Genomic DNA, 16,248 nt, shown 5'->3' with positions numbered 1-16,248 from the left:
TACAGACATGTGTAATGTTTGTAGATCCCAGGACACACACACATGCGTGAAGGTGAAGTCTCTGCAGGGAAAAGTCAGGGAAGGGAGGGGGGAGGGGGGAGAGATAACCATCTGAGAGGAGCAGTGTGACAGCCAGGCAGAGAGGAATGGATCTGTGTGAGGATGTCAGGGAGCAGGACGGCCGGTGATCTGCCGTGCTGGTTCCAGCTATCGTGCGCAAGCTGATGTGCTGAGATGGTTCCAGCTATCGGGAAAGTTCCTTCAAGGACTGCGCAGGCGCAATCTTGCTGACGGAAATCCCCGAACCGTGGCCGGCCTCCAGGGCGACGTGGAGGCAGATCGGTGCGCTGTGACAGTTACAGAAATGATGCCGACAGTAGGGAGAGATACACAGCAATGGTTCTGTAATTGTCAAAGCGCACTGATCTGCCTCCTCTCCATCAGCGGCACTCGGCTGCGCTCGGGATCAGAAAAGGCTCGGGGCTTACAATGGAGTGCTAAATGCCCGTGACTCGGGGCTTTACGGGGACCCATTCGGGGCTCCAGCCCCCTAATGACGCCCCTGATTACAGCTCTCATCCAATACCCTAGACGGCGGGAAGACAGAGGTAACGTGCCACCCAAATCAAACCAGCAGCTCCTTCGGGGGTAGTGCTACAAACAGTATATACAGTATGTGATATTGTTAGAATGTTTGCTCACAAAAATAAAGCTGAATTGTCAGTCTTTCTGTGCACCTGACCATTCACTTTATCCATCTTTGCACTCTGGTACAGATTAGTATTCTAGAGTTTCTCTCCCTCTCTCTGCTAACATGACCCCAGCGCTAACGGAGAGGAGCAAACAAGGATACCATGTTCTCCTTATCAACTGATGACATCTTTGTTAGGCTGCCAGTGGCTGGCCCACATGGTGCCCAAGATTGAAAACAAAAATGCGCAATAAAAACAAAAAAGAGGCAGGCTTGATCCACTCATTGACATGCTGACAATTTTGGGGCAATTTGTACAATTATTTTGTCATTTTCCCTGAAGAACCCAGAAGTCACCCTGGTTGAAAAAAGTTGATCTAGACCTCTTGGAATTTCACCAAAGTCCCCCAACGGGGGTCCTAAGAATTATGTAATATAAAATAAAATTGTAAATAAATAAATACATAAAATGGTAAAAAATATAAAAAAATAAAAAACTACTGACACCAGTGGCAGAACTACCAGGGTCGCAAAGGCCACACTTTCCGACACCCTTTTCACAAGGGCATTGGCTGAAAAACACATAGATGTGAATGTGTACCATAGGAAGCCATATTAAATGGACTGTAGTGCGTTTCTGCAAAAACGAAAAACGCACCGAAAACTGCATAGGTGTAAACGTAGGGTTAAGGGTCCTTTCACACGTGCGAACCGTTTTTCAGATCAGTTTTTTATCATCAGTTGATCCGTTTTTCATCCGTTTTTCATCCGTTTTACATCCGTTTTTCATCAGTTGTCATCCGTTTTTCATCAGTTGTCATCCGTTTTTCATCAGTTGTCATCCGTTTTTCATCAGTTGTCATCCGTTTTTCATCCGTTTTTTCATCCATTTTTTTTTTGTTAGAACTTTATTTTTATTACATATTTTGATGAAAAACGGATGTTAGCGGATCGGATGTTAAACGGATCGTCCGCTAACATCCGTTTTTCATCCGTTCTGTTTTTTTGACGGAAGAAAAATAGGGTTTTCTTCCGTTCAAAAAAACGGAGCTTAACGGAGACGGATGTTAACGGACGTTAGCGGATGCTCATCCGCTAACGTACGCTATCCCATTGGAAAGCATTGCAGTCCGTAAACGGACGTATGAAAAAATGGACGAACGGTCCGCACGTGTGAAAGGACCCTAAGGCAGAAGATTTTTTTTTGTTATCAATGTATTAAGTATTCTTGTAGGTTGGTATGTGTTTTGGGATAATATTGCATTATGGGTGGTCAACCTGTGTTGCAGAACTACAAGTCCCATGAGGCATTGCAAGCAGCTGACTTTTACATGCATGACTCCCAAAGACAGAGGCATGATGAGACTTGTAGTTAGGGTGACCACGTGTCCCGGATTGCCCGGGACAGTCCCGCCATTTTGCAGGTCTGTCCCGGGCACCGTCATTCCATGACAATACCGTGTCCTGGAATGAAACTGACACAGCCACCCCCCCCCAAGTCAAACTAATGCCCCCAAAAAAGGCCGCCACATCACCGCTTTACTCACTGACAGGACTCCTGGAGGAGCACAATCCCTGCCCCCTGCTTGTGATTGGAGAAATCATAAATCGCTCCTCTTGTGTCCAATTAGCACAAGCTGATTTTTGGGAAGGGGGGGTGTCCCTGAATGGTAGTTTGGAATTGGGGTCACCCTACTTGTAGTTCCACAACAGCTTGGGGGGCCAGATTGAGCAGATGACCTGTGCTGAGTATCTTCCTCTCTAGAGCAGAATTACAACAGATGAGACGGTCAGATGTCAGTGGCCCGGATTCAGAGAGCAATTGCGCCTGCGTAACCATAGTTACGCAGCGCAATTGCTGACTTGCTCCGGCGTTACGAATGCTCCTGATTCAGGAACATCGTAACGCCGACTGCAGCCTAAAATCTGCGTGGCATAAGGCTCTTATGCCACGCAGATTTTAGGCTGCATTCTTGCGATGACCGCTAGGGGGCGCTCCCATTGTGCTAAGTGTATAGTATGCAAATTGCATACTAACACTGATTCACAATGTTGCGCGGGCCCTGCGTACGCAAGTTACGGAGTTTCCGTACGGCGTCTTTAGCGTAAGGCTGCTCCTTCTAATAGTAGGGGCAGCCAATGCTAAAGGATACCCGACGTTCCCGCGTCGCCAAATTTGAATTTCACGTCATTTGCGTAAGTGATTCGTGAATGGCGCTGGACGCCATTCACGTTCACTTGGAAGCAAATGACGTCCTTGCGACGTCATTTGCCGCAATGCACGTCGGGAAAGTTTCCCGACGGAGCATGCGCTCTACGCTCGGCGAGGGAGCGCGCCTAATTTAAATGACTCCCGCCCCCTACGGGATCATTTACATTAGGCACCCTTACGCAGGGCAATTTTAAAGAGCGCACACGCAATTTATGGAGCTACTGCTCAGTGAATCGCGCGCAGCGCAGATAATTTGCGGGGGCGCAGGGCAAAAACGCTGCCCTGTGCCTCCGTAAAAAAGGGGCAAATTCTACCTGAATCTGGGCCAATGTGAATATCTGCTTTTAGATTGCTACATTCCCAGGAAGCAGCACCATTGCATTACGAGAGAGGCTGCGGAGTGGAGATCCATGTATGACAGGAAGTACGCGGCCTCCCCTTCACCTTTTTTTTTTTTTTAAATTGAACTTTATTGTAACAAACAATGAATGGCTTTAGCTGGAGCTCCACTGTCCACGGGAAACATGTGGCCTCCAATCCACCTTTAATGTAACAAACATTCAATAGACATTAGAAACAACACGTGGAGGTGACATGTTTCCTGTCCTCACAGTATCTGATTACAGACTGGCGCTCCATTCTCCACAGGAAACATGTGGCCTCCACAGATCTTCCATTTTAACCCTTTCGCTGCCAGAGCAGTTTTTTTGCAGACATGTTTCAAAAATCATTGAAAATGCAATAAATTACCCACATTAATGGCAAAAATATAAAAGACGAGGTTGCACCGAGAAAATGGATGCCCAACACCTCAAACCCTAAACAAAAATAGAGCGACAATTTTGAAAAAAATGCAATATTTTTTACTTGTTGCTACAATAAATATCCCCCAAAAATATATATAAAAAACATTTTTTTTCCCTCAGTTTAGGCCGATACGTATTCTTCTACCTATTTTTGGTTAAAAAAAATCGCAATAAGCGTTTATCGATTGGTTTGCGCAAAATTTATAGCGTTTACAATATAGGGGATAGTTTTATTGCATTTTTATTATTTTAATTTTTTTTACTACTAATGGCGGCGATCAGCAATTTTTTTCGTGACTGCGACATTATGGCGGACACATCGGACAATTTTGACAAATTTTTGGGACCATTGTCATTTTCACAGCGAAAAATGCATCAACAATGCACTGATTACTGTGAAAATGACAATTGCAGTTTGGGAGTTAACCACTAGGGGGCGCTGAAGGGGTTAAGTGTGACCTCATCTGTGTTTCTAACTGTAGGGGGGTGTGGCTGTAGGTGTGACGTGATTGATTGTGTTTCCCTATAAAAAGGGAACACACGATCGATGACGGTGCCACAGTGAAGAACGGGGAAGCTGTGTTTACACTCACCTCTCCATGTTCTTCAGCTCCGGGGACCGATCGCGGGACTCCAGCGGCGATCGGGTCCGCAAGTCCCGCGGCCACGGAGCTTCGGACCGGGTCGCGGGCAGGCGCGCGCCCGCGACGCACGGCTGGGCATTATACAATCACGTACAGGTACGTGATTGTGCCCAGCCGTGCCATTCTGCCGACGTATATCGGCGTTAGGCGGTCCTTAAGTGGTTAAAGGAACCTATTTAGAAAATAAAAAACAAACCTTTACAACTCCTTTAAATTTTACCAAAAAATTGGGTCATTTATTGCATTTGCTTCCCTTAAAAAATTAGGGGTTGTAAAGGTTCGTTTTTTATTTTCTAAATAGATTACTTTCAGCTAGTGCATTGTTGGTTCACTTACCTTTACCTTCCATTTCCCTTCAATTTCCCTTCTAAATGTTTTTTCCTTTGTTTTCATTGTCTGAATTTCTCACTTCCTGTTCCTCAGAAAGCTGTTCTGTCGGACTAACCCCCATCCAGATGATGGGGGTAAGCTTACTGAAGAGAAACAGGAAGTGAAAAATTCAGACAAAGGAAAAAAAAATTAGAAGGGAAATCGAAGGAAAAGGTAAGTTCACCAACAATGCACAAGCTTAAAGGAACCTATTGCATTTGCTTCCCGTTCATTTTTTTTTTTACTAAAATTTTGCGTTCCCTAGACCTTTTCCGTAATATTGTATGACATAAAAAATTAGAACTACCGCTATTGTATTCTCTAGGGCAGGGGTCTCCAAACGTTCTAAACAAAGGGCCGGATTACTGCCCTCCAGACTTTGAGGGGGCCGGACTGCGGCCATCAGGAGTACAAAATCCCCCATCATTGGTGTCATTGAACCCCATTATTGGTGTCATTGGGAGAAATTCTGCCCCATCACTGGGAGGAATTCTTCCCCATCACTCGGAGGAATTCTGCCCTATCATTGGGAGAAATTCTGCCCCATCATTGGTGTCATTGTGAGGAATTCTGCCCCATCATTGGTGTCATTGGGAGGAATTCTGCCCCATCATTGGGAGGAATTCTGCCCCATCATTGGTGTCATTGGGAGGAATTCTGCCCCATCATTGGTGTCATTGGGAGGAATTCTGCCATATCAGTGGGAGGAATTCTGCCCCATCATTGGTGTCATTGGGAGGAATTCTGCCCCATCATTGGGAGGAATTCTGCCCCATAATTGGTGTCATTGGGAGAAATTCTGCCCTATCATTGGGTGGAATTCTGCCCCATCATTGGTGTCATTGGGAAAAATTCTGCCCCATCATTGGTGTCATTGGGAGAATTCTGCCCCATAATTGGTGTCATTGGGAGAAATTCTGCCCTATCATTGGGTGGAATTCTGCCCCATCATTGGTGTCATTGGGAAAAATTCTGCCCCATCATTGGTGTCATTGGGAGGAATTCTGCCCCATCACTGGTGTCATTGGGAGGAATTCTGCCCCATCCTTGGTGTCATTGAATGCAAAATCACCCCAAGGGCCGGATACGATCAAGCAAAGGGCCACATCTGGCCCCCGGGCCGCAGTTTGGAGACCACTGCTCTGGGTGTCTGCTTTCAGAAAATATATAATGTTTGGGGAGGGGGGGAGTTTATATAATCTTCATGCCGAAGATGATTTTTTAACCACTTCCAGACTGCTGTACGACTATATACGGCCTAACTTTAAAGATGGATATCTCGGTAACGGCAGCAGCTCTGCTGCCACAACTAAGGTATCCATCTTTAGTGTGAGCGGTCCTGTTAACGTTAACGGCGGTCTCCGCGGCGGATTCGCAGCGAGTTCGTCGTTATCGGCGGCGGGAGAGGGCCCCCCCCTCCCGCCGCTCTCCCGCGCCCTACGCCGCTTACCGGAGCCGTCGGTAGCGGCGGAGGCGATCGGGTCCATTCGGCAGCTGACTGGGGATGCGAGTGAGGGAAAAATCGCCCCCACCCGTCCCCATAGCTCTGCTGGGCGGAAGTGACGTCAAAACGTCAGTCCCGCCCAGCTTCTTAAAGAAACATTTTTTTTTTTTGTCATTTTTTTGCATTTTAGTCTAAATATAAGATGTGACGTCTTTTTGACCCCAGATCTCATATTTGAGAGGACCTGTCATGCTTTTTTCTGTTACAAGGGATGTTTACATTCCTTGTAATAGGAATAAAAGTGATCATTTTTTTTTTCCAGTGTAAAAAATAATAAAATAAATAAAAAAATAAAAGAAAAAAAAATGTAAAGCGCCCCGTCCCGACGAGCTCGCGCGCAGAAGCGAACGCATACGTGAGTAGCGCCTGCATATGAAAACGGTGTTCAAACCACACAAGTGAGGTATCGTTAGAGCGAGAGCAATAATTCTAGCACTAGACCTCCTCTGTAACTCAAAAAATGCAACCTATAGAATTTTTTAAAACGTCGCCTATCGAGATTTTTAAGGGTAAAAGTTTGACGCCATGCCACGAGCGGGCGCAATTTGTAAGCGTGACATGTTGGGTACCATTTTACTCGGCGTAACATTATCTTTCACAATATATAAAAAAAATTGGGCCAAATTTATTGCTGTCTTATTTTTTCCCAAAAAAGTGTGCGCTTGTAAGACCGCTGCGCAAACACGGTGTGGCAAAAAGTATTGCAATGATCGCCATTTTATTCTCTAGGGTATTAGAAAAAAATAAATATATAATGTTTGGGGGTTTTAAGTAATTTTCTAGCAAAAAAAAACAGTTTTAGTCTCGTAAACACCGAATCTGAAAAACACCCACGGTACTGAAGTGGTTAAACGTGTCTGCAGGCAGCGAAAGGGTTACGTTACAAAAAAAAGAAATGTGGAGGTCACATGTTTCCTGTGGAGAGTGGAGCTCCAGTCAGCAGCCGGGGCGGCGCGGGACAAAGCAGGAAATTCGTGTCTATTAAGCGCCCAGAGTGAGAAGGACTTTGAAACATGAAACTTAACTATAAAGGTAAATAGGACGGACTTTGTTACGGGTGAAGTATTTCCTGGATACTAAAATTCTGTTGCTTGCTTTCACTATGCTCCTTAGATTTTTACATTTTATTAACCTCCATAGATATAGAAAATCCTATATTTGTGTGTGTGTGTGTCTTACAGATCTATAGGCGACATAAAACTCGTCATTAGTGAGCAAAATCGGCTGCTAAACTCCTACCGAATGATGAAGCTAAAACTGTGTAGTGTTACATGTAACAACAATATAAATGTATAAAACATGTTACAATGTAACAAACTCATCAGGGCATAAAAAGTAACGTGCACACTGAACCCTTCGCCAATAAACAACTTTTATTGGGAGAACCAAAGATATTAATCCGAACCGCACACCCGTGATCCGCGGATTGATTTGTGCGCATGTTCAGTCCACACACAGCGTGGTCATGGCGAGCGGAGGAATGGAGGAGCGTTTAAATCCCCTGTGTGGGAGCATTTTGGCTTCCCTGTCAAATATAATGATGAAAGAAAGGAGGTTAGTGGATAAAACCCTGATGGTGTGTAGGCACAAGAAAGTAAGGATGAGCTCCGGCGTGTTCGCATTGAACACGTGCGGAGCCCGCCAGGAAGTCGGCACCCGAGCTGCGCTGAACAACAGCCAGGCAGACATTTCCCGATGCTCGGCTGCAGAGATCGGGAAATGTCTGCCTGGCTGTGATTAGCGCAGCGCGGGTGCCGACTTCCTGGCGGGCTCCGCACGTGTTCAATGTGAACACGCCGGAGCTCATCCTTACAAGAAAGCCATATGACAGTGGAAACGCATCAAGCACGGCCACGCATTTGAAGCGACATCACCCCGGTGTTTCCCTGACAGGAGTGAAAACGAAAGCTGCTCAACCAACGCTGATCACCGCAGCATTTAAGCAGCCCCTCGTTGCGCAATCAGACCGGGCTAAAGCCGTCACAAACGCCATCGGTGTGTTCATAGGCGCAGACATGAGGCCATATTCGGTTGTGCAAAACGAGGGCTTTAACCACTTAAGCCCCGGACCAAAATGCAGCTAAAAGCCCAGGCCAGGTTTTGCGATTCGGGACTGCGTCGCTTTAACAGACAATTGCGCTGTCGTGCGACGCGGCTCCCAAACAAAATTGACGTCCTTTTTTTTCCCACAGATAGAGCTTTATTTTGGTGGTATTTGATCACCTCTGCGGTTTTTATTTTTTGCGCTATAAACAAAAATAGAGCGACAGTTTTGAAAAAAAATTAATATTTTTGACTTTTTGCTATAATAAATATCCCCCAAAAATATATAAAAAAAAATAAAATTCCTCAGTTTAGGCCGATACGTATTCTTCTACCTATTTTTGGTTAAAAAAAAAATCGCAATAAGCGTTTATCGGTTGGTTTGCGCAAAATTTATAGCGTTTAGAAAATAGGGGATAGTTTTATTGCATTTTTATTAATCTCTTTTTTTTTTTACTACTAATGGCGGCAATCAGCGATTTTTTTTTTTTGCGACTGCGACATTATGGCGGACACTTCGGACAATTTTGACACATTTTTGGGACCATTGTCATTTTCACAGCGAAAAATGCATTTAAATTGCATTGTTTATTGTGAAAATGACAGTTGCAGTTTGGGAGTTAACCACAAGGGGGCGCTGAAGGGGTTATATTTCACCTAGTGTGTGTTTACAACTGTAGGGGGGTGTGGCTGTAGGTCTGACGTCATCGATCGTGTCTTCCCTATAAAAGGGATCACTCGATCGATGCCGCCGCCACAGTGAAGCACGGGGAAGCCGTGTTTACATACAGCTCTCCCCGTTCTTCAGCTCTGGGAGCGATCGCGGGGGGGGGTGGCTAGAAACGAATAGCCGCCCCCTCATCCCGGATCGCTCCCAGAGCTACCGACCGCCGCATGTAACGGGGGGGGGGTCCCGATCGGACCCCCGACACGCGGAAAGGCAGGGACGTACGGGTACGCTCATCTGCCTGTACGTGCCATTCTGTGGACGTATATATACGTGCGGCGGTCATTAAGTGGTTAACACATGTTGAAAGTGCTTGCGCCACGTTACAAATTTTTTATTTTTTTTGCTGATCCGAAAAATGATCCGATCCGTGACTCTGATCCAAGAAACGATCCGAACCGTACGTTTTTTGATCCGTTGCACCCCCTAACTTTAATAAAAGGTGTTTCTGTATAACAAACAATCTAAAGCTATAGATTGCTCGCCCCCCTCCCTTGAACTACAGGAGAGTCAGGACGCTCACTAACACACAGCTCCTTTCTCTATCTGCAACGTAGAGAGCGTCCTGACTCTCCTGTAGTCCAAGGGAGGGGGGCGAGCACGACACTCCACACCAGGGAGAAAGCCTTGCATTACTGTGTGGAGTTACAGACAGAAGAACAGGAAGTGAGGATTTCTCAGAAGAAATAAGGACATTTAAAAGCAAAATGGAAGGATGAGGTAAGTGAAGGAGGACTGCACCAAGGTAAAGGAAGATATTTAGGAAAATAAATTGTACCTTTACACCCCCTTTAAGAGAACTGTTGCTCTTTTATTGCTGACAGATTCCTTTTTCTTCAATTTATCAACATCTATTGAATTTTATTAACATTGCAGATTAGAAATGCGATGATTGTGCCTGGGGTGTCGGTGACGGTGTCGGTGACGGTGTCGGTGTTTGCAATGAACTGATTTCTCCTCCAAATGAACTGACCGCAAATAAAAAATGAAAAGATTCTTCCGGAAGAAATTACCGGGTAAGCCGCAATAAATTATTACCTTTTATTGATACTGTATCATTTTTACAGAGAAATACAACAAAAAAAATCTGGTAAATAATTTACTAAAAGAATGCATATTGAAGTTAGTTTTGTGAATAATATTTGTATTTTTTGTGAAAAAGTAGTCTCCGCCTCCTGTACACATACTGTACGTCGGCAGAATGGCACGGCTGAGCAAAGCAACGTACAGGTACGTTGCTTTTAATTTGCTGCCGGGCGCGCAACGCGCCCCTGCTGCGAGCTCCGTGCCCGCAGGGGCCGCGGACTCGATGTCCGCAGGTGTCCCGCGATCGTGTCACGAAGCTGCAGAACAAGGTGATGCCTGTGTAAACAAGGCATTTCCCTGTTCTGCCTAGTGACAAGACACTGATCTACTGCTCCCTGTCATCGGGAGCAGTGATCAGTGTTGTGTCACTGGTAGCCCAGCCCCCTCACAGTTAGAATCACTCCCTAGGACACACTTAACCCCTTCCTTGCCCCCTAGTGGTAAACCCCTTTCTTGCCAGTGTCATTTACACAGTAATCAGTGCATTTTTATAGCACTGATCGCTGTATAAATGACAATGGTCCCAAAATAGAATCAAAAGTGTCCGATGTGTCCGCCATAATGTCACAGTCACGATAAAAATCACTGATTGCCGCCATTACTAGTAAAAAAAAACATTAATAAAAATGCCATAGAACTATCCTCTATTTTGTAGACGCTATAACTTTTGCGCAAACCAATCAATATACGCTTATTGCGATTTTTTTTTTTTTACCAATAATATGTAGAAGAATACGTATCGGCCCAAACTGAGAAAAAAAAACGTATTTAAAAAAAAAAAGGGGGGGGATATTTATTATAGCAAAAAGTACAAAATATAGATTTTTTTTCAAAATTGTCGCTCTTTTTTTACTTATAGCGCAAAAAATTAAAACCGCAGAGATGATCAAATACCACCAAAAGAAATCTCTATTTGTAGGGAAAAAAATACGTAAATTTTGATTGAGAGTCACGTCGCACGACCCCGCAATTGTCAGTTAAAGTGACGCAGTCCCGAATCGCAAAAAGTGGCCCGGTCATTGGGCAGTCAAATCCTTCGGGGCTGAAGAGGTTAAAGTGGCTGTAAAAGCTATTTGACTATTGATTGACCTGGATGATTGGCATGGCATCCGTCCGGTAACGGAGGATTAGGTTCCATTAGGAAGAAAAATTAGAGTGAGTGAGTGAGTAACTTGTATAGCGCTACAAATGCGAACTAAATCGCCTCAAGGCGCTTTTGCATACAGTGTCGTCCTGATCTTTCAGAAGAGGCGGGTCTTACGTTTTTTTCCTGAAGGCCCGATGGTTTTCTACTCGCTAGAAGAAAAGAGAGAGGAAAGGAGGAGGGGAGAAGGGGAGGAGCAAGAGAGGGTGTGACACAGGGAGTGTCCAACCCACTGGGAGGCCACTTATGCAGCTGTCAGGCTTGCCAAGGAAATCGATGGATGGTATGTCAGTAGGACAGTGGACGTTGTCAGTAGAATAGTGGGAGCTGTCAGTAGGGCAGTGGATGGTGTCAATAGAATAGTGGGACAGTGGTCAGTGTCAGTAGAATAGTGGGAGCTGTCAGTAGGACAGTGGACGGTGTCAGTAGAATAGTGGGAGCTGTCAGTAGGGCAGTGGACGGTGTCAGTAGAATAGTAAGAGCTGTCAGTAGGGCAGTGGACGGTGTCAGTAGAATAGTGGGAGCTGTCAGTAGGGCAGTGGACGGTGTCAGTAGAATAGTGGGAGCTGTCAGCAGGGCAGTGGACAGTGTCAGTAGAATAGTGGGAGCTGTCAGTAGGGCAGTGGACGGTGTCAGTAGAATAGTGGGAGCTGTCAGTAGGGCAGTGGACGGTGTCAGTAGAATAGTGAGAGCTGTCAGTAGGGTAGTGGACGGTGTCAATAGAATAGTGGGACAGTGGTCAGTGTCAGTAGAATAGTGGGAGCTGTCAGTAGGGCAGTGGACGGTGTCAATAGAATAGTGGGACAGTGGTCAGTGTCAGTAGAATAGTGGGAGCTGTCTGTAGGGCAGTGGACGGTGTCAGTAGAATAGTGGGAGCTGTCAGTAGGGCAGTGGACGGTGTCAGTAGAATAGTGGGAGCTGTCCGTAGGATAGTGGACGGTGCCAGTAGAATAGTGGGAGCTGTCAGTAGGGTGGTGGATGGTGTCAGTAGGGCAGTGGACGGTGTCAGTAAAATAGTGGGAGCTGTCAGTAGGGCAGTGGACGGTGTCAATAGAATAGTGGTTGTTTTAAATTTTTTTATTGTTTTTTTAGGAGCCCCGTTGGTGGGCTTTGGTGAAATATTATGGATCTATACAGATCCCCTGATATCTCACTTTTGAAACAGAAAACTAAGGACTGAGGACAGAGATTCTTCAGTCTCTTTCTCTGCAGCCTCAGCCGCACTGGACAGTGAATGAATGGGAAGCGCTCAGATGCTTCAAGGATGAATGTACACAGTGACATAAGAAAAGGAGGGTGCTGGTAAATTACATATTTGCCGGCCCCTCCCTAGCTCTTCATCCTGAAGTAATGAATATGGGAGCCAGAGTCCAGTCTGAATAATGTGTCTGGGTTCGGAAAACCTGAACACATAATTTAAAACCAGGACTGTCTTGATGAATCCTAAACTGGAGGCAAATCTAAATGAAAGTTATATTTTGAAGCACAGCAAAATAGCGCAAGTTCCCCAGCAGGTGCAGGATTATAAGCTAACCATTTTTGCGGTGCTTTGCTTGGAAAGTGTAAACGAGGACTAAATGCCACAATCCTGTAAATGTATTTTTTGTTTTTCTGTAGAGAGGTTCCTCCATCAGCTGTCTGGGTTTGATGACCCATCACTGAGGAGGATATACGAGTATTACAGAGAAGATCTGATCTACATCCTGGAGAACATGGACACCGGGGCTCTCCTGAAAGAGCTGAAATCTCGGAATGTCTTAAGCACAGAGGTAAGTGTAGCACTACCCCTGCGGGAGCTGCTGAGTGTATTTGGGTGGCACGTTACCTCTATTTTCTCGCTGTCCACTCCAGGGTAATACAAGAGAGTCTGAGAGATTCCAATGTCCACACAATAGGCTTCTTTTCTCTGTGATTTATTGTAGGACTTGGTAGGAAAAATAAGTAAAAGGGGTGGAAGGGTAGGTAGGATCAGGTGCGTAGTTTCAAATCGGAAACACTCCCGCTTCCAGCATACACAGCATACACAGTTACTTTCGTCGCCACTCTAGCCAGAGTGGGTATTGCTCACCCGGATAGGTCCCTCTCACCGGCCTAGCAGCCGGAATGGCGCACGGATTAAAGTACAGTCCTTCTTGCTCCAGAATCCCCTTTATAAAATATTTTGAAATAAATGGCAATGTATGTCTATGTTAATGAAAAACACATAGGGCCAGATTCACAGACGACTTACGCCGACGTATCTATTGATACGCGGCGTAAGTTCTGTGATGCGCCGTCGTATCTATGCGCCCTATTCAGGGAACAAGATACGCCTGAATTTTGCCAAGATACGACCGACGTAAGTCTCCAACGCTGTCGTATCTTGGGTGCATATTTACGCTGGCCGCTAGGGGCGCTTCCGTAGATTTACGCGTTGAATATGCAAATGACCTAGATACGCCGATTCACGAACGTACTTGCGCCCGCTACGCCATTTACGTAAGGCTTACGTCCGGCGTAAAGTTACCCCTGCTATATGAGGCGCAAGTAATGCGAAGTATGTCGGAACAAGCGTATATTTTTACATCGTTTACGTAAGTAATATGTGAATGGGGCTGGGCGTAGGTTATGTTCACATCGTTGCCATTGAGCCGTCGTATCTTAGGGCGTAAATTTGACGTGATTCTGAGCATGCGCGCGCATGCGCCCTTCGTACGGCGCTTCATTTACATGGGGTCACGATTCATCATAATACAACACGCCCACTACCAGCCTACTTTGAATTACGTGGGCTTACGCCGGCCCATTTACGTTACGCCGCCGTAACTTAGGGAGCAAGTGCTTTGTGAATACTGTACTCGCCTCTCTATGTTACGTTGGCGTAGCGCATATGAGATGCACTACGCCTGCACAGAGATACGCCAATCTCTGTGAATCTGGCCCCTAGTTGCTACTGAAGTTATGTGCAGATCTTGACAGTCTCTGTAAAAGTCAAAGCTGGTCCTTCCCCTGGCTCCTGAGGTTGCGAGGTTAACATCTTATATATAGCTTCAGCTGCCTATAGCTCTGGAACCATTCATAAATGTCTTTTTATGTCTTGGTTTTTATAACATTTGAAACAATGTAATAATAAGAAATTGATACACAAGGTGTTTGTATCTGTCTCAAGATTTTTAATAGTATATACAAAATGTTTTATTTTGAAATACAATCTACTTATATTTTGCCTTTCTTGCTTCCTTCCCTCTCATCAAAATAATGACATTTTTTAAGTAAAACCTTTCCATTTTTATTACATACATTTTAGTCCCATCTAGTGACCAAATGTGGGGAAACAATGCCCCATTGTTGGTGTCAGTGGGAGGAATAGTGACCATCATTGGTGTCAGTGGGAGGAATAGTGACCATCATTGGTGTCAGTGGGAGGAATAGTGACCATCATTGGTATCAGTGGGAGGAATAGTGTCCCATCATTGGTATCAGTGGAAGGAATAGTGTCCCATCATTGGTATCACTGGGAGGAATAGTGTCCCATCATTGGTGTCAGTGGGAGGAATAGTGTCCCATCATTGGTGTCAGTGGGAGGAATAGTGTCCCATCATTGGTGTCAGTGGGAGGAATAGTGTCCCATCATTGGTATCAGTGGGAGGAATAGTGTCCCATCATTGGTATCAGTGGAAGGAATAGTGTCCCATCATTGGTATCACTGGGAGGAATAGTGTCCCATCATTGCTGTCAGTGGGAGGAATAGTGTCCCATCATTGGTGTCAGTGGGAGGAATAGTGTCCCATCATTGGTGTCAGTGGGAGGAATAGTGTCCCATCATTGGTGTCAGTGGGAGGAATAGTGTCCCATCATTGGTGTCAGTGGGAGGAATAGTACCCCATCATTGGTATCAGTGGGAGGAATAGTGTCCCATCATTGGAATCAGTGGGAGGAATAGTGTCCCATCATTGGTGTCAGTGGGAGGAATAGTACCCCATCATTGGTATCAGTGGGAGGAATAGTGCCCCATCATTGCAATTATTTTTCAAAATGTTTGGTCTTTTTTTTATTAATGTCCCCAGTGAGTGAGTGAGTGAGTGAGAAACTTATATAGCGCAACAAATGCGAACTTAATCGCCTCAAGGCGCTTGGCATCCAGAGTTGTACAGGTCTTTCAGAAGAGGTGGGTCTTCAGTTTTTTCCTAAAAACCTGATGGTTTTCTTCCAAGCGGATGGTCGTGGGTAGAGCATTCCAGAGCCGTGGTCCTTGGACCGAGAATCTATGTTCTCCCTTAGATTTGTAGTGAGATTTGGGTATTTGGAGAAGGTTTTGGTTGGTTGATCGGAGCACGCGCTTGGTGATGTAGGGTTTTATTTTCTCACTTAAATATTGAGGAGCTTTACCCTGTGTACATTTGTGGGTGAGGCAGAGTGTCTTGAATGTCACCCGGTCCTGTACGGGCAGCCAGTGGAGGGACCTCAAGGCCGGGGAGATTGGTTTCCACGGCTTTTTACCAGTTACCAGTCTGGCTGCCGTGTTTTGTGACACAAATATAAAAAAATACAACTGAAAGGGGTTTTAACCCTCCCTAAGGCCCCTTTCACACTTGTGCGACTTCAAAGTCTTCATGCCAAATTTTTTAAAGGTGGCTTCCAGATTCTGATAAGCTCCCCGCCCGCAGACCCCGACAGCCAATGACCAGCATTGTCAGAAGAGACCCTTGTCCTCATGAACATGTGGACAAGGTGCTTTAGGGTGGGGGGGGCGCGGGCCCCCCCCTACCCCAAAGCACCCACCCCACCATGTTGAGGGCATGGGGCCTGGTACGGTTCAAGGAGGGGGGCGCTCGCACGTTCCCATTCCCTTTCCTGACCTGCCGGGCTGTGAGCTCGGATAAGGGTCTGGTATGAATTTTAGGGGGAAACCAACGCTGTTTTTTAGGCGTGGCGGTTCCCCTTAAAATCCATACCACACAGAAGGGCCTGGTATGCTCTTGGACGGGGAACCCATGCCGTTTTTTATTATTTGGCGTGGAGTTCCCCTTTAAGATCATCAGA

General features: G+C 45.7%; 1 protein-coding gene across 2 annotated transcripts in view; it reads left to right on the top strand.

The window, feature by feature from the left end:
• Window positions 1–7,157: 7,157 nt before the first annotated feature.
• The window catches only part of LOC120920569 (NACHT, LRR and PYD domains-containing protein 12-like), a 31,827-nt gene continuing 22,736 nt past the window's right edge, over window positions 7,158–16,248 (top strand). For both annotated transcript variants that reach the window (XM_040332717.1, XM_040332716.1), the window contains exons 1-3: window positions 7,158–7,258; window positions 9,873–10,012; window positions 12,844–12,995. In XM_040332717.1, coding sequence (XP_040188651.1) covers window positions 9,982–10,012; window positions 12,844–12,995 — 183 coding nt within the window. In that variant the 5' untranslated portion in view covers window positions 7,158–7,258; window positions 9,873–9,981. The remainder of the gene's footprint in view (window positions 7,259–9,872; window positions 10,013–12,843; window positions 12,996–16,248) is intronic.

The sequence above is a fragment of the Rana temporaria genome, chromosome 13 (genome assembly GCF_905171775.1).
Source record: "Rana temporaria chromosome 13, aRanTem1.1, whole genome shotgun sequence".
In the NCBI taxonomy this organism is placed as follows: Eukaryota; Metazoa; Chordata; class Amphibia; order Anura; family Ranidae; genus Rana; species Rana temporaria.
The sequence above is the reverse complement of the archived record's forward strand: the minus strand, read 5'-3'. Positions and strand labels throughout refer to the sequence as shown.